At 23.0% G+C, this 23,270-nt stretch overlaps 2 protein-coding genes across 3 annotated transcripts; one reads left to right on the forward strand and one right to left on the reverse strand.

The window, feature by feature from the left end:
* Positions 1-7,494: 7,494 nt before the first annotated feature.
* LOC112687478 (synaptic vesicular amine transporter-like) lies at positions 7,495-15,658 on the reverse strand. The gene is made up of 12 exons (XM_025560201.1): positions 15,592-15,658; positions 15,259-15,353; positions 13,682-13,778; positions 13,433-13,614; positions 12,910-12,993; positions 12,663-12,848; positions 10,120-10,160; positions 8,716-8,862; positions 8,519-8,662; positions 8,087-8,273; positions 7,688-7,821; positions 7,495-7,612 (listed from the first exon to the last, which is right to left on the reverse strand). Coding segments are annotated over exons 1-12 (1,404 nt in total). The 5' UTR covers positions 15,594-15,658; the 3' UTR covers positions 7,495-7,507.
* A 424-nt stretch (positions 15,659-16,082) lies between these two features.
* On the forward strand, positions 16,083-20,449 carry LOC112687503 (ras-related protein Rab-2A-like). 2 transcript variants are annotated; one of them, XM_025560235.1, is made up of 5 exons: positions 16,083-16,234; positions 16,402-16,473; positions 16,924-17,167; positions 18,882-19,062; positions 20,336-20,449. In XM_025560235.1, the coding sequence occupies exons 1-5, from the start codon at positions 16,174-16,176 to the stop codon at positions 20,417-20,419; spliced, it is 642 nt and encodes a 213-aa protein (XP_025416020.1). In that variant the 5' UTR covers positions 16,083-16,173; the 3' UTR covers positions 20,420-20,449. The 2 variants fall into 2 exon arrangements, with proteins under 2 accessions (XP_025416020.1, XP_025416021.1); XM_025560236.1 differs by lacking the exon at positions 16,402-16,473.
* Positions 20,450-23,270: the final 2,821 nt, after the last annotated feature.

Here is a 23,270-nt window from a genome sequence, read left to right on the forward strand (position 1 = left end):
AGTGATATCATACATGAATTATTATATGTATTTCACTTTTAAACAACTATAAACATGTAAAATATTTTACGATTTTATACATATGTGATACGAAACTTAGATATATAAAATGTTCGTTTACTATAATCTTAGGCAACAAATGTGATGACATATGAATATAATATCACGATTAATGGTAGTTATATTACATTAAGTATAAATTATATTATAAATACTGATGTTTACACGAAAACCAAATAAAAATATTTTGAATTGTTTTCCGTGTCGACATTATTGCCATATGGCTACTGTTAGTATTACACAAGAATTTGTCAAGTTGCATTTATTGTGAGTATAAAAAAAAAAATATTTTTGAATTGTTTAGCATTGTCATTTAAAATTATTTACAAAGCTATTTGAAATGTTCTATATTATTGCTATGCTAAAGTATTCTTGCATAAAAAACAAAAAATTATATAATCATAATATACAAAATTATTTAATCAAAAGAAATACAAATAAAAAAAACTTAATTTATAAATATAACAATTCAATATTGGTCACAGTCAAGTCAAGTTAATGACTTCAACTTATAAAATTGAAAAATAATTTTTTTTTAAAAAATTTTATGTAACTCAAATGTAGTAAAAAGTGCAACTTTCTATAGATTAACTAGAATATTTTTGATTCAAATGTGAAAAATAATGTATGTAGTAGATTTCTATGATTAATTATATATATTTTTTTTACACTTTATAATTTGTAAATAATCACAGTAGTTATATTTTTTTTTAAATAATAAATCATTTTTTTTTTAATTATTTGTTTTTAATTCATAGTTAAAATTTTTTTTCCTGTAAATATGCCAATAGTATGCCATATAATCTATTATTTATCCATTATACGATGCTTTGTTTTAAACATGTGCTTAACATAGTAATCTTATATTATAGTATCTTAACGACGTGAAAAGAAGACAATTTAAAATATATCTACATTTCACAAAGTATAGATTAGTATTTAATACTAATTTATGCTTTGTGAATTTTTCCATATGATTTTAAATATTTTAAGATCATTGTATAAATATTCAACAATTTTATTTACATAAAAATCCATGCTTTATTAGAAACAATATGATTGTATGTTTGATGATGCCGAAGTAATTAAAAACACGTTTTAGAATAATAAAAATGTTTTAATTAATATAAAAGTAATTGTAGGCCTTATTACATATAGTATGACCGGTTGGGATATAAATCTCGCCAAGATAGAAAGTTTGGAGCTAGGATGTTCATCATGGCAGTCCTTTCGTTTCTTTTTCTGCTTCATGTGGCTGACTGAGACATCTAACTTGCTAAAATATTACTTTTGCAACTAGGACATCCATAATAGTAGCACAGGTATTTATTGTTCTATTTTTAAGGTCAAGGATAGGATATTTATCTTGCCAAGAAAGGATTTTTTTCAGCTAAGACATCCATTACGTCAAAACAGGAGAATTGCAACTAAAATATCCATCAGGCAAACCTGTTTTTTCTCTCTTAGCTCTATTATCTCCATGATGTAATGGCTGCTAGGGAGATTTAGATATGAGAATATCTATTAAGCTTACTAAGTTTATTTATCAAATTAGTAGGATCAGCTAGGATATTCATTACGTTAAGAACTATTTTACTTAAAATCTCAAACTAATAATTATGCTACTAACACACTACTTTAAAGAATCATGAATTTTGTAAATATTTATAAAATTAATCCTTAGTGTTATATATTTTTTAATTAATTTAAAAATCATGTTTCCACTAATCTACACATATAATATATGATGATGATTTATCTATGTAATATTAATAGTATTTTTATTCATTTTTCCTTATACTGTACAGCAGCGGTTTCCAACCTATTTAGTAGTGCAGAACACCAATTTTGTAGAAAATTTTTAAGGCCCACCAATATTTAGTTATATATGTAGTTATATATTTTGTATTATAGGTATAATGTGCACATACATCATTTATTACAATTTATTTATCAAAAATCAATTGTTTATCAAAAAGTACAAAAAATAAAACTTCATTGAATCAGATTATTCAAGAGTTAAACAATTTAATGTAATTTTGGATTGTTCCCCACGAGATAATCAATATCTGGATTAAAAATGAAAAGTTTTAGCCTTAAATAACTCAAAATTAAATTTATTCATACATTTATTTTTTAAAAAGTAGAAAAAGCTCGTTCACATAGACACACAGGTTGTCGAAATATAGCCTACCAAGTTTAAAAGTTAAAATAAAATTTTAGAAATTATTGGAAAGTCTTGCCGAATATTTAACTAAATGGTGTAGTTTTAAAAAACGATTTTAGAGTTAATCAACTCTTAGATAGTTAGATAGAGTTTAATCAATGAATCTTCTTTACTTGCTAATATTTAATATTTTAAAAATATATATAAGTAATGTTAATATAATATGGTTCACGGTTTAGTACCACTTGCTCGCGGCCCACTTGTGGGCCGCGGTCCATGGGTTGGGAACCGCTGCTGTACAGTATAAAATATTTTTATTGTTTTATAATATACTTTCAAATGCTATGAATTAATAAATTCATATAATTGGCTAGGCTTTATTCCTTATAATATTTTAATATATAAATAAATAAGCAGTTGGGACATTCAATACGCCAGCTCTGAATCTCCTTTCATCGGTCAATGGGGTCGGTTACATATATACTTTCATTAGTTTGATAAAGGCATTATTTTAGGAGACCCATAAAATTAGCCCAGCTTTTTGTTCTTCAATTTAGTAGAACCAGCTAAGACATCCATTTTGTCAAGATAGGATGTTACAACTAGATATCCAGTTTGTTAATCAAGAGCTTTATTTTCTAGTTTTTTTTATTACCATTTGTTGCTAACAAATGTATTAAATCAAGCTCTCGAGAAAATCATCGACATAGCTAAAAAAATAAAATAGAAAATTTTCTTGGTCTCAAGAGTTTGATGGTACAAACGAGCACGCAATATACAAGGATTGAAATAAATCCGAACACCAGAGACAAGAAAAGAAAAGAAATAGTTTTTACAAAGTGGGAGATATACTTACTCGTATTTTACTTAATTTAGTCACTACTTGTACTTAAAATCCATCTTCCTGAAATCCGTGGAAACGACTGAACGGTACTTCCCCCTTATTGGTGAGGTTTATTTTAAAAAACAAAATGTTCTTTTTATTTCATTGCAAATATTTATATCAAATTATATATGTTATATATTTCTTTCGTCGTACCTAAAAACAAATAAAGTTCGATAGTTTGATACTTATTTCTTTTAACCCGTGGGGGCTATGCCCCTACATCACTATACAATCAAAAATTTTATTTTATTTTAAATATTAAATAGCTTTTCAGAAATCTCGATAACCACTAACTGTTAGTGTAATAGATTATAATAGTTAAATCATAAAACTACTTAGTTGTTAAAAATGTGAAGGCTATATTATTTTACTATTATATTATTTTATTATCATACGCCATATGAGCAGCTTTCTACAGTTTTAGCTATAATAGTATTGATTACTGGAATTAATATTTCTAGCCACTATAGGTCCCTAGATGGTCCTAATAACCATTAGAAGTTAGGCCTTTAAGACTACCCATTCCATTTAAGATTTTGTTTTAACAGTAATTGTTAGGGGGGGATGGGTGCCATTGAATGTGTATTATCAACTGATTTTATCGCTGTTGACACACCTTACATAATTGAACTAGGAGATTTTATCCATGAGACTATTTAATATTAATATATAATAATTAATAATAATAAATTTAATATTAAATTAATATTTACACACTAGTTTTCATTGATATTAACTTATATTGGCCAAAGTTGAAGTATCGAAGAAATATTAGTACGAAAAAGCGCAGGGGAATATTTTAGGGGGAGGAGGCGAAGGGGTAACCCCTTCCCCATTAAATCCGCATTTAAGGAATTAATCATATGTGAGATAAACATTTCTAATTTTTTTTAATGTGAATTATTTTATAAAGATACTTAGTGTCCATACCAGGGCATCAAAACGTTTTTTATAACGTTATAAGTATAACGCTAAACTATTTAAAAAGCGATTGAAATCGATAACAGATAATGAAACAGAAACGAAAAACGATTAAAATTAATATCAAATAACATAACAGAAACGATTAACGATTGAAACATAAAAGAAATTGTCATGAAAAAATATTTATAACTATCAGTAAATTAAATTTGCAACATAGTTATTTTTGTAAAATTGAATTAAATTACTAGGTAATTTAAATAAAATATATATAAAAAGGATGTTTAAAACAGCAATAAATTTATCAACTAATAATATATAAATAAGCATTATCAATTATAATTTATATATATGTTTTCTGAAAATACGTCTGATATTGTTTGCGCGGAACCCGTATGGCTTGCCTCATCAAAAATAATTTCGGTGACAATAAATACATATTTTACGTGGTCTGTGCATTTTATTGTTGTTATATAACAAATATGATTGCTTTATTTATAAGTTATGAGTTATGAGAATTACACAAAGAAAATATCGTTAAAGGCAGAGGTGTATTGGTACATATACGTGGGTATACGACGTATTTACATCAGCGGATTTTAAATTTTCGACGTATACCTAATGTAAAATATTATTTTACGGGTATACGCTTCTAAAATAACTCAAAAACAACAAAAAATTAAAAATAATTTAATAGTTCATTGGAAAAAATGTTTATGAACCGTGAAATTGATTGAAGTATTTAGGTGTTAAAGATTACAGTGTGCGCTGTGTATTTTGTTAACTGTAGTGAATAACATCGAATAAAATAGTATGGAGTGTGAACATTCAACCCGTCGTTCTTAAATCTGCATTATGCATTTTATAACACACTGCAAATGTATATCTTGTAATGTTATAATTTATAGTCTTGATAGAAGTTATAAACTTGTAGTTACAAAGAATTAATTAAATTTTTTCGAACGTATCGAGAGAAAACAATTGTCGAGTGAAGCAAGAAAATTTATTTTAGGATTAATAACCATATTTTTTAGTGCGTATATCCACAAATACTAGTATATTTACCAATATACCACTGGTTGAAGGTAATATATATGTATATAATATAATATTTAAAATATTATATTATATACATAGTATTATTTGCTAAATACTACATTTGAAAACGTTTCAAATTTTACACTAAATTAAATAACGCAAAACGCTAAATTGTTCTTAACATTTTCATTGTCAATAACGGTAAACGAAAAATTTTTGAAACGTTTAAATTTGCATAACGTTTAAACGTTTAAACTGAATAACGTTTAAATTATTTATAGCGTTAAACGCTTAATTGCTTAAAACGTTTAAATGTCCCATAACGGTAAACAATATATATTATTTTGATTTAAGCCTTGGTCCATACTTAGTGAAAAATCAAATAAAATACAAGTGAAACTTTCAAAACACAGATAGGCATTAAAAAAAAAAAAAAAATACTACACAAAAGTCCATTCTTAGTGAATCCGGCATAAGATTAAAAAAATAAAAAAAAAAAAAATCATAAATATTAAGGGTTCACTTGATTTAAATATTATCAAAAATTTTACTTGTAAATTTTGAGCTTAAATCAAAGAAAAAATTTGAGTTGCCCCCCCCTAGAAGTAAGTCTAAATACGCTCCTGAAAAAACGTTGATTCAATTCTTAACTAGAGGAAAAATCGCTTTAAGTTGAAATTAATAAAATATTTATATCTTAATCTCGATAAAAATGTATCATCTATGACATGTTTTTTCTTAAAATTATAATGTAAATCTTTTTACTACATAAACATATTATTGTATAATCTGATAAATATTATAACGTGATTATGATGAAAGTTTTATTGCTCTATTTGTTTTATTTAATTTATTAATAATTAATGACGTATTGTTAGTTTTGAAAATTATGAGTATAACTAACAGTTACTTTAAATTATGATTATACATAAGAATGAGAAGTATCTTAGATAACTGTATCTAAGATATGTACGTATGAGCATGAAAGTCAAAAAAGTCATCTAATTTTTAGTATCGGAATCGAACAGAATTTATTTAAGATTTTACATGTTTTATTGTTTGTTGTACAATTAATTATTGCATTTTATTATTATTTAGAATTTTTTTTTTTTTTTAAATAAATTTTCCTATATATTTTTCCAGCTCATTTTTTGTTGAAAACATTTTTTTTAAAAATCATAAATCAAAATTACTATCAGTTTAAATTATTGGTAACATTTAAAAAAAAAAAGAAAATGATTATTAACCTTTCCGAGAATTTATTGTGCTTGAATATACGGGTAAACATTTTAAATCTTATATGTGCAGTATTTATAAATACCAATAACATAAAATTCAGATCACATGGAAGTACAAATCACATAAAAATGACTGTATATTCATTTCGCAATAGGAAATATTTATTATAACATTTTAGCATATGAGAATACAATTATAAAATAATCATTGCTGTTAACTAGCATGTAACCAATCATTATTTTTAATTAGGTTAAGGGAATATATGAAAGGACAAAGAAAAAAAAATGGGCTTCTGTGGTGATTGTGTGACTCGACCACAACGGAAACCTATGCGTTATATTTAGTATTACCTAAATTTAAGTTGTGTGTTTTTGTACATACATAAGATTTGATCGGTATGCATGATATATGAAATAATATTTTATGAAGACCAATAACTGTTTCATACTCCATGGATATATATATATATATATATATATATATATATATTTGTAAATCTGTAGAAATTTAAATTGAATGTGAATTTTATTGTTTCATTGACTTTTGCAAATAAACATAATACAATAATGGTTTGTATTGCATTAAATATATATATACATGTATGTATATAAGAATCATAAATTAAGTTCAGAGACAAAGAACAAAGGTGTGGCGAGTGTGAATTAATTTTGTGCTATGAATTGAGAGAATAATAAATGTTTTATTACTAAATGGCGTGCGTTTAATTATATTTGCAAAATAGTATAATAAAATTAATTATGTTGAATTAATTCAATTCTGTTAAATAAAATGAAAAGTGTACCACTGTTAAATTACCAAAAACTGATTTTTTTTTCAAATAGAATCGAATTATATATATATATTTTGTATACATATAAAGTGATACCTAAACATTTTGAATTTGTGTACATCTTATCATACGCCTGTGCGATAGTTACATGTTTTTATTGAAATAATTTTCTTAGAACTTGATATAAATATAATAAAATATTAAATTATGACATTAAATGAAACATTGAACCATCAAATTGGAAATAAAAATTAGTAAAAGACAATATATATTTATTATTTTACTAACATATATTTTTTCATTTATTTATTATAATAAAATATTTCAGCATATTAAATGCTATTAAAAGTTTGCTTAACATATTCTAATAATATATTTAAACTATATCCACTGCAATTAAAAATATTTAATAATTTTCGCTTTCGTCGAGTTTTTTGTAAGTAATCGGTTTATTAAAGAATGATAAAACATCAGTAGATTTGTAATCGGTTATCAATGTATCGCTTTTTATCTGCAAAAAAAAAAAATGGTAAAAGATATACTTATTGATATGTTATTGTATTAAATACAACACATTTTTCCATACCATATTATTTTTATTGTTTGATACTTTACTTAAAAGTACTAGCAAACAACAATAGGATACGTTCAATATTCCAATAGTTCGCATTAACCATGGAAAACCGAGACATTTCACAAATCTACCTCCAAAAATTGGACCTTTAATATAAAACCAAAGTGTTAACCAATTAAACATAAAAAAAAATGTAATTGAGTTAAAAATTAATACTAATATATTGATTAATGAATTATGAAAGTATTTTCAAAATTTAATTAATTGTTAAAACGATTAAATATTCTATTTGAAATAAAATATGTTATATTTTCAAATAAATGTCCACATATAGTAAAAACTTTTATTATACATTTATGTTCTTTTATATATGCATAACAGAATATATTAAATTGTGAAAATTGGTCGTACCAACAGAATATGCAAGACTGACAGCTGTTTGTTGAAGTGCATACACAGATCCATAGTGTAAATTTGGATGTCTAGTATCCACTAGATTTGCTAGCATAGGAACTAAAGCAGAATCTACTATTCCTATACCCAAACCTAAACCAAAATGTGGACACACAAGTCCTATGATTGTCGTAGCAGCAGGTATCTGTTAAAAAATATTATAATTCAACACATGTGTTTAAAAACAAGTGAGAAAATTATAATATGTACTTTATTTTTAAAAAAGCTTGATTGACTAGATTTTCCTAAAAAAATAGTTATTACATTTCAAAAGTGTCACTATAAAATTTAAAAACAGTAAAAAATCTTTAAGTATCTAATCAAATAGGCCTGAGAAATAGTTCAGAATGTTGTATAAATGTATTTTAAAAATTTAATTTAACAACATACCATAATTGCAGATATACCAACTAGCAAAGTCGCTAATACAGCCATTCTCCACTGTCCAAACGTGTATGATATGCTGCCAAAGAAATTTGTACCAATTAAATAACCAAGACTATCCGGAATAAACACTGTACCCAACTGCCATTTCTAAAACAATGAGTTAGTAATAATTTGTTAAATTACAGTCCAGTTAATCTTACTTCTGGATTTATAGTTTGTATGAGCCAAATGGGTAAAAATGGCTCTAAAATGGCCATGGTAGACGATGTTAGACATATTGCAAAGGCGATCAATAGGATGTAACCATCTTTTAAAAGACTTTTCCAATTTTCGTTGCTGTAGTTAAGCTGCTGACACCAGAAATTTTAAGTTTAAATTATTTGATTTGATATTGCGTCTTTTAACTTCAAATGTGTCAGATATTTACTGGGATCATTTTAATAAGTATTTAATAAATATTTTTAAAAAATGAAATTTTATAAAAGCATTATAAACATATTGTAATTTAAAACAGGTAAATCGGTCTGAAAACAAACAATTAAATATTTACAATAAATGTATATTATTTATATATTAAAAAACAAAAGAGCTTATTAACTTATTAACAAATATATAAATCTAATATATACCTGATGGCTGTTATAATGTATTTGTTTTAATTGGAATCCCTCCTTGCATGAACTTATCTATTGTATAAACCAGTAATGTATGACAGCGTGTTGAAAAAAAAATTTATTTTAAATTTATGAATAAAATCACATTCATTAAACTATGTAATTAGACTTTAAAAAGACAACAAAAATGTAAGATAGTTATTCAATATTGGAATTATAGTACATGGATAAATTATTGAATGCGTGTAATGTTATGGAATTAAGGTAGATAACTATATAATGAATAATAGAAGAATAAATATAATAAAAGAATTACTTGTAATGTTGACTGAGAAAATTAAATGAAAAGCAGGAAGCAAAGAAAGCTAAAGAATTTGGCAAGGAAAATAAAATTTTATTTTTAGAGAACACAGAGCTGGAAATTTGTCTTAGGGATAATAATAAATGAAAGGAAATGTAATTAAGATAGTAAGAAGGAATAAAAGCTGAATGATCATATAGTATATCATAGGTGAGAGAAAAAAATAACATGTGCGCAATAATACAAAAGATTATGTAAAAAAAAAAAAAGGTTAAGAGGACAATCATATTTCGTTAAAAAATATTTTATATATTTTAAACCAAACTGTTCTTTATAAAACAAAGATGGGATTTAATTAAATGTTTCTAAGATAAAACAATTACTTTTTTAAACAGTCGTTTTATTTTCTTTGGCGTTAATTTTAAAGTATTTTACTTAAAAGCACATTTTTATTTAATTATTATAAATAACAAAGTAATTTATTTTATAATTATTGATATTTGAATACTTAAATTAAATAAATGATAATTAAATAAATTAAATAAATTAGTTTTATATTGTTATTTCAAAGAATGACTATGTATTATTTTTTTTTCATTTAAACAAAATTTAATTATGGCTCTTAATACTATTTTAGTTTAGTTTTAGTTAAGTTTAGTTTTAAAATAATACTTGTAAAAATTCTTTACCTGTTCTTCTAGATTAAAATTAAAAGTATACAGTTGTAGTCCTGAAAAAAAGTTTTTTTAAAAGTTAATTCCTTTTGATTAATTAATTTTGAACTAATTTAAGTATTTGGATTTACTATGAATTTTAAATAAAATCACTTTATAAAAGTATTCACTTTATTTTTTAAGTGGATAATATAATTTCATATTTTATGAATATGTATATTTCTATTTATATGTTCTTGTAAAATCTGTTAGCAGTTAATGTTGTCAATAGAAAGATTGAGAAAAGAAAAATTTGTACATAAATTGTAAATTTTTAAATTACGTTCCATATCGATTCTTTTGATTTTTAGTAGTTTTTAATTGTTTAAATATTTTATTTTCGTAGTTGAATTTATTAAGTGTACATGATATATTATTAAACAGCAAAAAGTACAAAGATAAATAACTAGGTGTACACATATAATTAACAGAAACAATATAACATTGTATATACCTATCACTATAAAATTAAGATATGTAGGTAATTAATTTCATAAAAAATTTTTTATTTATTTTTTTTTATTCTGTAAGCTATCTAAAAAAAATAGAGTAGATTTATTATAGTTTTTGTAATTGTCTTAAAACAGTAAGAAGTATAGTAAATACAGTAATAATAATAATTTGCTTTGTAGTTGGACTTCAAAAATGGATTTCATTGAAATTATAATGGTTTTCTTAACTTAGTCCAATAATAATGATAATAAATATTTACATTTTTATTTTGGGTTTAAAAATTTTTTTTTTAAATTTTTAAATTATTATAAAAAATATAAATAATTAATTTTATATTATTTTCTTTAATAAAATATGAGGGATTTGTACGATTAGATATAGAATGATTTAATGAAATCTGGAGGATTTTCATTAAAATTGTTTTGTACGAGTCTCTCATCTTGTTTCTCATAATTAGTACTTAGTACTTTCACTGACAGACATAGTTTTGAAGAGGATGATTACATGTTGACACTTAAATTGTTCATTGCTGGATATTAAATATCGAATATAAATTTCATACTTTGTATTTTGGTTTATAACTTTATTTATAACTAGGAGAAAATTGAATAGGACTAGCAAGATTTATCTTTCTGTTTACCAAGTTAAGTTAAAAGTAACATGATTTAAGGATTTTAATTAAAAAATATCGGATTATTATATGAGAATATTATTGAACTATACTCTTAGCATGATTTTTAGATTTATTAATTTGTTTAATATGTAATGTTGATTTTGTCTTACAACTAGACACATTCATCTTATCTTGTTCACTCAAAAATGTCAATTATTATGCAACACAAACTACAATTTATACATTTTTGATATCGAATATTTAAATGAAATATTTTTAGATAAAGTCATGTTATATATGATGTTTATAAATTAATATTAATATTAATATTATTATATATATTCGTCTATAAAATTAATGATTTATTAAATTTAATGCTTGATGGTATTAATACAAGTACAAATTCCGGCTATGTATTGGTATACAATAAATGTTTTAGTTTTAATGAAATAAATTAGTTTACAACGAGTCTTATTAAAATACTAGTTTCCCCTAAATTAGATTATAAAACAGATTATACAAAAGAAATAATAAAACAATTTATATTTTTTTAGGCCAACTCTAAAAAATCGACTACTTAAAGATACATAATTCATTTTATGAATAATTTTTTATTTGTTTTTATAATTACTTTAGAAAATTTATTTTTAATTATGATTAATTATTATTTCGACAAAAATAAATTTGTTTCCTAAATATATTAAAAAAATTGAAAATAAGTGGTATAATTTTTTATAATTGTTGGAAATAATTTGTCTACGGTTCAATTATATTTAGCAAAGAAAAAAAAATTTCGGATGAACAGAATTAAAATTGGATTGAATTTTTTCAAATTTTTATCATTCTAAACAGATAAATTAAGAAAATTAATGTGGTACCTCTCTATCATAATTAACTTAAAGAACTCGTCTATTATTTTATTAGATATTATAAGAATGTTTGATGCAAAATTACTACTTCATAGTTTAATCACAGGATAAATAAATAAAATATGCTAAGCTATTCAAGTTTTTACCTATAGTAAATTTGATAAATTTTATTTTTTATTTTAATATTGAGATTTTTACCAGGGTAATTCTTGTACACAGTTGTTATGTTCAAAATAAGAAATTAAGATTTCAATAGTATAATTAATTAATAATTTTTACCAGGCGTTGTTGTATAGTCAATTTTGATGCAAGAATGTGTATATTTATTTATTTTGCCTACATAAGACAAAAATATTTTTGAGATAAATAATTCATTTTTTTCAATTAATTAGTTTATATTTAGAGTGTAACAGAAAAATTCGATGTTTGTATTCAAATATTATTTATAATATCGAAAAAATTGACTGGTATAGTCTTATTTATTTATTTATTTATTTAAATATACGGACGTTAGTCCTGTTATGGAAATATCTATTGTAAATCACATTATGTATTTTATGAAATACAAAAGTTGAAAAACTTACCTAAATTGAACGAAATCGCACATATAATAACGTTAAATGGCAGCGATTTGTCGACGAAATCATAAAGTACTCCACCAAATGGATATCCAATTAATACACCTAAGGCTATGCTTCCCATAACTAGACCCATTACTTTACTGCGTTTCAAATCCGACATATGCTTTTGATTAGCAATCAAACACATACCTTGAATTTGATAAATTATATAATATTCGTCTATTGAAATTTTACTAATATCTTAAAGTACCAGATACACTTATGAGTGCTGATGCAGTGCCTTGGAGACTTCTAGCTATTAATAATGTACTGAAAGTTTCTCCATAAGCAAACACTGAAAAAAACAAATCCAATAATATACCTAATTATTTAATTTTTTAAACTATAATGATATAAAAAACACTGTGACACGAGAATGTTATAAATTAGATAAACAAAATTATATTTACAAATAAATAACAATTATATTATTAAAAAAGTTTATATATATGTATATAACGTATATGACTAAGAAGTTTTGACAGTTTTATATTGAAAAATATAATGTAGATAATCAGAATACACATCATATGTGTAATAAGTAGATGTATACTATGTATCTACTTAGATAATTTATATTATGTATTATCTATCTAAATTATTACAAGACATAAGTTTAAATGCTTTAAATACTTTATATACTTAAACAAATTTAATAAAATTATTTTAATATTTCAATTTGCTTTTACTAATAATATTTATAGTGTTAAAATTAAATTAAAATTATTACTTACAAACAGATATTAAAATTAAAAGAACTGATCCCAGGAATATTGGTAAATTATATCCAATATATGATGTTAAGATTCCCACTAAAGGGTTCATAAACAATTGTACGATAGCTTTTGACGATAATAATATGCCTATTGTTTCATTTTCATTTTCCAGTGTTTGCAATTTGATTTTCATTAAAGAACTATGGATACATTTTGAAATAAATGTTTTAAATTTATAATATATAACTAAAAGGAGAGCTGAAGTACCGTTGAAGAAATGATTGATCTTCTCTTGTTGCGTTATTTACAATACTTGAAGTATTTGTAATCCATTGTAAGTACAAATGCTCAGGAATAATTGGCACTAGAAATTATTTTGAAAAATTAAATAAAGTTTATAAAACATTACATTAAAATATAATTGCATTTTAAAATGAGAGGTCATCAGATAATATATGTTAACGCATTTATCATTTTTTGTGTGTTACAGTTCTAAATAGTCAGAACACTGTTACTTAATTTTTTTATTTTTTTAATTATTAAAAGCCATTTAAAATTTTTCTAGTTATATGTATTTCCTTAAAAAAATTGTTATTTAATTAGTTTCATATTCAAAATTAAATAGGAAACTGAAATACATTAATAAGTAGATAAGAAGTCATCAATAAGGTAAATAGCTTTAGAAATATTGATATTTTGTAATTTAATAAAATAAAAATGAAAATAATGGTTAACTTAAATCTTTACATTGATGTCTGTAAATAGTATTATTTTATATAAATATAAGCTCTAATGTTTTTGAAAATTTAAATAAAAATATCTAAAATAAACGTTTAAATATAAATAAAAATAATCTACTGTAGTATATTGAATTAGCTACATAGTTGTATATTTGTGTATATTTTCAAAGAATAATATATTATAGTATTCAAAAACGGTATTTGAAAAAAGACATACAGCCATAGGGAATGAGATGCTAAGGGGAGTTTAACATTCAGTTTTTATATTTTCGATTTTGATCAATTGATTGGTGTGTCAAAAGCTATTTTAATATTTTTTAACTTAGAGTGCATAAAAGGTAATTATTATTGTAAGCAATTAAAAGTGTAATACTTAAAACATATATATGGAATATACTCGTAATTACTACTTAAAAAATCAAATGCAATAAATACAATAAAAAACTTAATGAGTACCTACACTCATTTAGTGTGTATTAAAACTAAAGTTTCAATTAAAAAATTATTAAATAAGTTATTGAAAAATATTTTTACTTCGCTAGGGGTTTAAATAAAATATAATAATCCTTTGATTTTTCGTAACAATAACAGAAATATCATACTTTAAATTGTATGTTTAATTTTTTGTCTGAAAATACTAGGTGAATTAGCTACACAATTATAATAATTATCTATACATATAACAATGAGACTTAGATTTACTTTAGATTATTGCATATTATAATAAATCATATAATTATTGTTATGTATTAACTTATTAAATATTTTATTAAAATTATGTGAAATAAGATTTAGCATGCAATGTTTTATAAGTGGTTCCCACTTATATTTTTAAACTAATCTATTTAAATGACTGATAAATAATAAAATAATAATAATTTATTAGTTATTATAAAACTATATATGACAATGAAAAGATTATATAATATTATTCATATTTATATTTTATTTGATGTAAATTTTATTCGAATTTTGGTGTATAGAAACGTTATATTTTCTTTACAAGAATATTTAAATTTGCACTGTAAACTGTATATATTAATTATTCGAATTATTGTTTGTGAACGGCTGAAACATAATAATTATGGTATTACTTTATCTCACCAACAACAGTCAAAAGTACATTGTCCAAAAACAATGATAAGTAGACCACAACGATCACACCCAAATCGCTTTCCATAGATTGTGATAAAAATGACCTGTTAAAAATTAATGAATTATCATACACTTGATATTTAAATTGCGATCTAATAACAAAATACTATATTAATAAAAATCGAATAGGAAATAAAAGTTATTAAATTTAATTAAAAAATGATTTTGATGGTTAAATTGTACATTCCATAGATGTTAAAAAAATACATATATTGTTTAGTTTGCAATACAATTCATGACAAAAAAAAAAATGTTTATCATATGTTTATATTTAGTACTTACATTCGAGCCAAGTGTTTCACGTAGGTCGAACAACATGTAAATGTATTTTGTTATGGTTAAGTGTGCTTATACTGGGTTACTTAGTTTTCAGAGTCACTGGAAAAATATTGTTTCCTGTCCACTGGACAATGTGTTGTCGTGGTAACAGTCAATTTGATTGCTGAACATGCTGTATAACGTTACTTTTTTATCTTTATTCAACACCAATGGGTTTTGAATTTAATAGCCAAAAGTACTTCCCATAAAAAGGGTCTTTCTGAGAAAATAAAATTCTTATATCTGTAAATATTTATTATTTGCTAATCTTTGGACTTAATTTGTTTTTATTATCTAAGAGTGTGACAGTTCATAAATGTAGAGGAATAATATCAATATTTACATATCATTGTCATTACTTTTTGGTGATCGTATATTGTAACAATCAAACCAGTTGTCACAAAACAAAAGCATTCTAGTAATTAATTCTGTTTTAAAATAATACAGTGTTTGAAGTTAAAATTTTCAGCATTTGTTCAAGTTTTTCATTTTATAGTATTATTTTATTTTAATTAGCTTAAAAAGGCATTTTAAGAACCGTTCAAAATGCCACGAAGCAATGAATATTATGACTACTTGTTTAAGTACATTGTTGTGGGAGACGTCGGTAAGTGGTTCATTCTTTATAATCAAACTGCAATAACGACTTGATTGGTTTTAGTTTTGAAATGTAACTTTAATTTATAATACAACGAAGAAAGTAAAAATATTAATAACTAATAAATCTTCGTATACGTATTTTGCTTTTTATATTATATGTATTATGTATTTTAGGCGTTGGAAAGACATGCATTACTAGACAATTTTTGTATCATGAGTTTGATACTAAAGAGTTAACAACCATCGGTAACATTTTAATATTTTAATAAGTATTATTTATTTTTATGATAATATATATTATTATAATATAATATACGAGTATATTGATAAATTTTATTGATATGCATTGTTGTAAAATAATTCAAAATTACATTTTTAAAATGAACATATAAATTAGAAAAATAAATAAATTGTAATAAAATATATTTTAATCTACATTGAAGGAAAATTCATTTTATAAAATCTATATGTACTACGTGACAAAACATTGTACTTAAACCAAATTTATTTTACAAAAAATGTTTAGTAAATTAAAAATAATCAGTCAAATTCATCAAAATAAATAAATAAATTACAATTACTTGCAACTTTTATGTACAATATACTGTTTTTCAAATATTTATTTTTTTCATTGTTTAAAATAATTATTATTTGGCACTGCATGACAATGATTGTTTCTTTGGTTTTTGTACTTAGGAGTAGACTATGGACACAAAACTTTATCACTTTACAGTAGAAAAATTAAAATTGCTGTCTGGGATACAGCTGGACAGGAGGCATTCAAGTCCATAGCTAGATCATATTATTCCGGCGCTGCAGCTTGTATACTAGTATATAATATTACAAACCGTGATTCGTTTTTACACGTTAGCGAATGGCTAAGAGAAGCTCGTTTAAACTCCGGCTCCAGAATGATGTTCGCTTTGGTGGGCAACAAAATGTGAGCAATATAAATATGTTAAATTTAATATTAAAAAATAACGAAAATCTTAGGTCGGGTGATATGTCACTGTCGGGTAAAATATAGGGGAAATTGATTGATACAATGGTATTGCTGTATTGGTCTTAGATTTTGAGTGAAATATAACTATACAAAACAAAAACGATTCTCAGTGAAAAATGTTTCATGAACCAGTTTTTATTTCTAAAGAAGTTTAATATGGTAATTTAATCAAATTTCTTAGTAAAGTACGTTGAACTTTTAATGTTCTAAATTTCACAAAAAAAAAAAAAAAAAACCATAAATTTTTAGCAGTCGAAAAATTCAAGTGTAAAAAAAAAAAAAGCAAAAAGCATAAAAAGTATACATTTTAATAAATTATTTTGATATAATGAAATATTCTTAAAATATTAATTGCATGCGGTTTATGTTTCGTGTCAATTTAATTAATATTTATAGGAAACAAATAAATATTTATTATAATTTGATGGATATTAGTCGACATAAAAGTTTTGTAACGCTTATATAACTTTTTGTGTCCTTCCAGTAAAATATTTTGTTGTTAACAAATAAAATATAAACATTTTTTAATATAATTTTTAATCCTTAAGTATTAAAGTTACATGTTTTATGTTTTTTATTTTAGTAAAAAATTTAGCGAATTTTTGTGGTTTTTATCGTTTTGTTAAAATATAATATTTAAATGTTAATAAAATGTTTTTTTTTTTGATGAATCAGTAAAATATATGTTTGAGGAATTTTGTATACATTTTCAAACATTTTTTTGTCAGAACGAAAATAACGAAAATATTAAATCAATAATTCATAAAAAGCTATCTTTAAACAGCTAAAAAAAAAAATCGTTGAAAATTATAACATTTATAGTTAAGTTTGATATGATGATATCTATAAGAATTTGGTGAAAATTTTAAGTCTCCACAATATTTTTTTTACTTAAAATGAAAACAGAAATTCGATTTTGGTGAAAACCGGTATTTTATACGATTCGCTGTTATTTTATAATTGTTTATGTTTTTCATGGTTATAAAATATTTCTGGCCAAATTTTTGTACACTGACACAAAAAAATAAAACACTCATAGTAATACATTTTTCTTTTCATCTGGAATCTAAATATATATAATACTTTTGGCATTTTGTTTTATATATAGTTTTGTTCAATATTATTAAATTAAGATGTAAAATTAATACGAGTAAAATTTTGTGGGGAAATATTTATTTTTTTATTGTTACTTTATTGATCTTTTTTGAATTAGTTCAAAGAAAATAAAATTTAATAACTATAACTCAAACTGCAGGTTTATTTCTATGATTTATAACTAACAAAGTTATTAGTTTACAAATCTACTGAAGTTTAACTTGTACTATGTGGATATTAATTTAGTATCATAAATTTGATTTTACTCGTAATATTCAGGTTATGTTTGCTAAGAATAAATAATTATTCATGTGTTTTTATACAAACTGCTTGCAACATCTGAAGTCAATAAAAATATAATTACGTCATAAGTCGATTTTACATAAAATATATTTATTCAAAATATATAATAAATGTTTACAAATAAAATATTAAAAATATACATAGTATTAATTTAAAATATAAAAGTATTAGTACAATAAATACGTATAATATTTGAACGTTATTTAATTAATTTTTTTTACTATCTTAAATTTAACCTGTTTTAATTATACAGTGATTTGGATAAAAACAGACAAGTAGACTACCCTGAAGGTGAACATTTTTCAAACAAAAATGGTTTGTTGTTTTTTGAAACATCCGCCAAAACAGCAAGTCATATATCTGAAGTTTTTGAAGAATTGGCAAAACACTTATACAGAAAAGTTTTAAGCGGTGAAATTGATGTTAACAGACCGGTATGTATCATATTATTTCTTCTCTTGGGTTGAATTATTCTTGAAAAATCATTAAATATTTTTATTCAGAAGTTATGTACTACATATATATTATGTATACCTCACAAAATACATAGAATTTTTTTAATTTTAGGCATTTAATACGTAATGAAAAGCGGTATCATTTTAAAATCCATGTAACTGTAACTTGGTAAAAATATATTTTATTTTTATCACAATGAAATAATAATAACGATATTGTTATGAACAATGATTTTTTATAATACATGTATGTATACATGTTAACCAAATTTTATTAGAAATTAAACATACTCGAAGGATAATACTAACTAAAACTGTTATATCCAACAATAGAAAAAAGCACACAGACGAATTGGCTAACACGTAAACACCGTCTAGAGTTTTTACAACGCAATAAACAAAATACCTTAGCCTCGCGAGAAGGAAACTCAGAAATGGGAATATTTTCATTCATAATATGGGATTAGATTTCAGTACTGGTAGGATGGTCGAATGTTTATTATTTAATTGTTATTTAAAGAATAGTCGAATCACACTTATTACCTAAATTGAAATGGTTAAACTACACTTAGATCAAAAAAGTTAGTATTTATACCTTTATAATAAATATATGATTTTGTATTTTTACTGAATAATCGTTTTAATAAGGTTATATTAAAAAACGTTTTTTTAACTGTATTTTCAATAAAATTGTAGTTTTAAAAAAATAAAGTAAACGTATTATATATATTGTTATTTTATTATATTATTTTTTGCTTTGTGCTTTGTGTCTTGAAAAAACGATCACTCATTAAAAATTAAATTATTTTTTCAACTATTTTTCTTAAACCAAGTGCGTTTCGACCAGTATCTTTTTAACACAAGTGCGAGATATGACTAAAATAAGTAATATTCAACTTTATCTAGTTAGAAAAGTTTTATCGTAGTCTGTATAAGCATTTTCAATCTTGTCTCTATAAACCATATAAGAAACACCAAATTCAAATATCTTATTTTTATTATATTAAGTTTACATAGTAAAATAAAAGAATAAGAATAATTTATTATTTTATTTAAAATGCTTTCAATTGTTTAAAATATTCATTATTCTCGTATTATACTATGTTGTTTTACTTTTAACTCATTTTTCAAACTAATAATTATTGCTTTATCTTCAGTTAAAAAGAGGCTTTTTGTATTTCAATATTATTCATCGTCTCGTGACATTACATTTTAAAAATTTATTTTTATTTTTTATGTTATGTTATTGCAGATATCAGGAGTTAGACTCGGCCAGAAACTCAGTAAATCAGAAATACTTAAAAACCATGCAACCGAATGTTGTACATTTACATGAAAAAATTAACAAGTAACGTATAACAAATTATTTGCGAAATCATATCTTGTATGAAATAATTTATCTAGTTAATATATAACTTTTCAATTATATATATATATATATATATATATATAAATCTATTATAAATATTATATTTTCTATATTTAATTAAAATAATTATAATATAATCTCATATATATTTTTGCTATGTGTACAATAATTTTATGCTATATAATAATATAATTTATTTTGCTCTAAAAATATTTGAAGATGCAATTTTTTTTTTATAAATTTTAATACTTATATTCAGATTTAAAAAGAGTCACATAATTTTAATATCTTTTTATCATAATTATTTGTTATTTATTAATTTAATGTATAATCCTAAGCCTTATTTTAAAATTTGTACTTCCAGCTACTCAATTAAATAATAGATAATAAAAGATTATATAATAAAGATTATTAAATTATTTGTAACGTTTAATATTTATTTTGTATGGAAATTAAAAGAGAAACTATTAAGATAAATTTTTTGTGGAAAAAATATTGGAGTCATAAAAATTAATAAGATTTAATATGTTTAGTTTGAAATAGTATAAAAGTGAATGTTTTCGACCTCAAAAATTAAGCGCAGTAAAATTACAGGTTATATAAATACATCTGTGTGCATCTTTATGACTACACTACTTTTCTATGTATTATATCGACTACCGTATACAATTATTGCCAATAAAAATAAATTATACATTTTGTCAGTAAGTAGATATTATTTTATCTGTAATCTGAATTCTTTCAAATATTTACATAAGCATTTATATCGTGAGGTCGAGATTTTATGATATGAATACAACACACCGCATACACATAATTCTTCGTGGCAGGTATGTTTGTTTAATGTTTTTAGCATTATAAATCAAGAAAATGAAAAACGAATTATTTTAGTATTACTGGTAGTATTTGATATGTTTACTAAAATACAGTGAGAGTAAATTATTCATAAAAATTCCAAACAGCATAAATATGTTAAAATTAAATAATATTACTATGATTTTGTATTGCTATTTGAAACTAAAATATAAATAATATTATAATATAAAAATGTAAAAACTGAATGATTAAAAGCTTAGTAAATAATTTTAAATACTTCATGAGTGATATATTTCTTTGTGTGAATTTGTATTAATCTGTGAATTAAACCAAGGAAGATGTAACTGTATAGTTCTTTTACATTAGTTGTAAAATAATTTAAAGTTATTAAATTTAAATAACTTATTTGACAGTAGTTCTATAAGCTTGTTTATTGTTAATATAAACTTTTATTATATGATTAGTGGAGTGTATTTATTAAATAAATTAGTTGTATATAAATGGACTTTATTTTAATTTTAACAGTGGATGTGTTGAATTCAAAGAAATTCAAAAATTGACGAAATTATCAAGTTATTGAAATTATCGTTATACTATTTAGATTCATTAGATATAATCATTACTTTTACAAAGAAATTTCAGAATGAAAAATGATTTATCTGATTTAAAATTATTTAATAAGATTTTCTTTTAATCCTTATTTCATTATGTGTGTAAAATATTATTTTTAAACGTCAATATTAAGCTCAAGAAACAGTGAAATATTGTAAAGTTTTTTATAGAAATTTAAATAAACTTACAAAATAGGTAAATAATGACTGTTATGTATTTGAAAATGTTATTAATGTTAGATTAATAAAAGATGTATTGTGGCTACAATATATCTTTTCAATCAAGAGTTATGATTAAAGACCGGATTTGATAGATATTGGAACTTTTTATTGATACCAGATAAATCAAATCTGATCAAATATCTATACGAATCAGATTAATTACAGACTTCCTACTTAATTTAATAGTGTAATTTTTTACAATTTTCAACGATATCGCATGTTTTGCAATTATTGCAACTTATTTTAAAGTTATGACAGGAAATCAAAATATTAATTTAGATATATTTTTTTAAATAATTTTAAATATGCATCGATAACAAGTGTAGACGTTGAACATACTTTTTCATTGCATAAAAATATTTTAAGTAATACACGATACATGTTTCAATAACAGGATTTAGAAATATATTTAATTATAAAATTCAATTCAGAAAAACTATATATTTTGTATATACTGTGTTAATGTCCATGATATTATTTAATTGAGTAATTAATGAAAATATTTGATATGATTTTACTATGTAATTTTAATATATTTTTCATTGCAATTTTAATATTTTTATATTGCAATTTTGGCATATTTTTAATGCAATTTTAAAATATTTTTATTGCAATTACATCCGGTCTTTAGTTATGATGTTATTGTTGCTACGGAAAATAGTTAATATGAATGTTATTTGTATATACACACCAGTGGTGTATACAGAAAATATTTTCGGGAGGGACTACAATGGACAGAGTTAAATTACCACTACTATTTAAGAATTACTAACAAGACACAGTAAGTATTTATCTAAATTTCATTTACAGAATGTCCCAAAACGATTTGATTTCAATATAATCGTTCCAATGTACGATTTGAATTTGATCTTTTATGCCAAATGTCATTAAATTCCTTATGTATCTTCTACAATGTTATTCCTGCGCACATATACTTCATGAATAGTATCAGAATGGCGGCAAGCAAATTAAATTTATATTAAAAAATAAAAATGTATTGTATCAAATTAAGAAAATATGTTATGTTATATATGGACGAATATAATATAAGGTATATTTTCGTATTTTGTCCGTGAATATTGTTTAGACGTATTATACAATTATATAGTTTAATGTATTTTTTTTATTTTTAATTTTTAATGGAATACATACAATCCGTAAAGTTTTTT

This window comes from Sipha flava, unplaced genomic scaffold (genome assembly GCF_003268045.1).
Source record: "Sipha flava isolate LNK unplaced genomic scaffold, YSA_version1 34_pilon_pilon, whole genome shotgun sequence".
In the NCBI taxonomy this organism is placed as follows: domain Eukaryota; kingdom Metazoa; phylum Arthropoda; class Insecta; order Hemiptera; family Aphididae; genus Sipha; species Sipha flava.

Coding starts and splice junctions, on each gene's coding strand:
- LOC112687478 (XM_025560201.1), bottom strand. Junction 13,779..15,258: donor TGTACTTTTGACTGTTGTTG/GTGAGATAAAGT, acceptor AATAATTTCTAG/TGCCAATTATTCCTGAGCAT. Junction 12,849..12,909: donor AGCACTCATAAGTGTATCTG/GTACTTTAAGAT, acceptor ATCAAATTCAAG/GTATGTGTTTGATTGCTAAT.
- LOC112687503 (XM_025560235.1), top strand. CDS start 16,174: ATGCCACGAAGCAATGAATATTATGACTACTTGTTTAAGTACATTGTT. Junction 16,474..16,923: donor TAAAGAGTTAACAACCATCG/GTAACATTTTAA, acceptor TTTTGTACTTAG/GAGTAGACTATGGACACAAA. Junction 17,168..18,881: donor GCTTTGGTGGGCAACAAAAT/GTGAGCAATATA, acceptor TTAATTATACAG/TGATTTGGATAAAAACAGAC.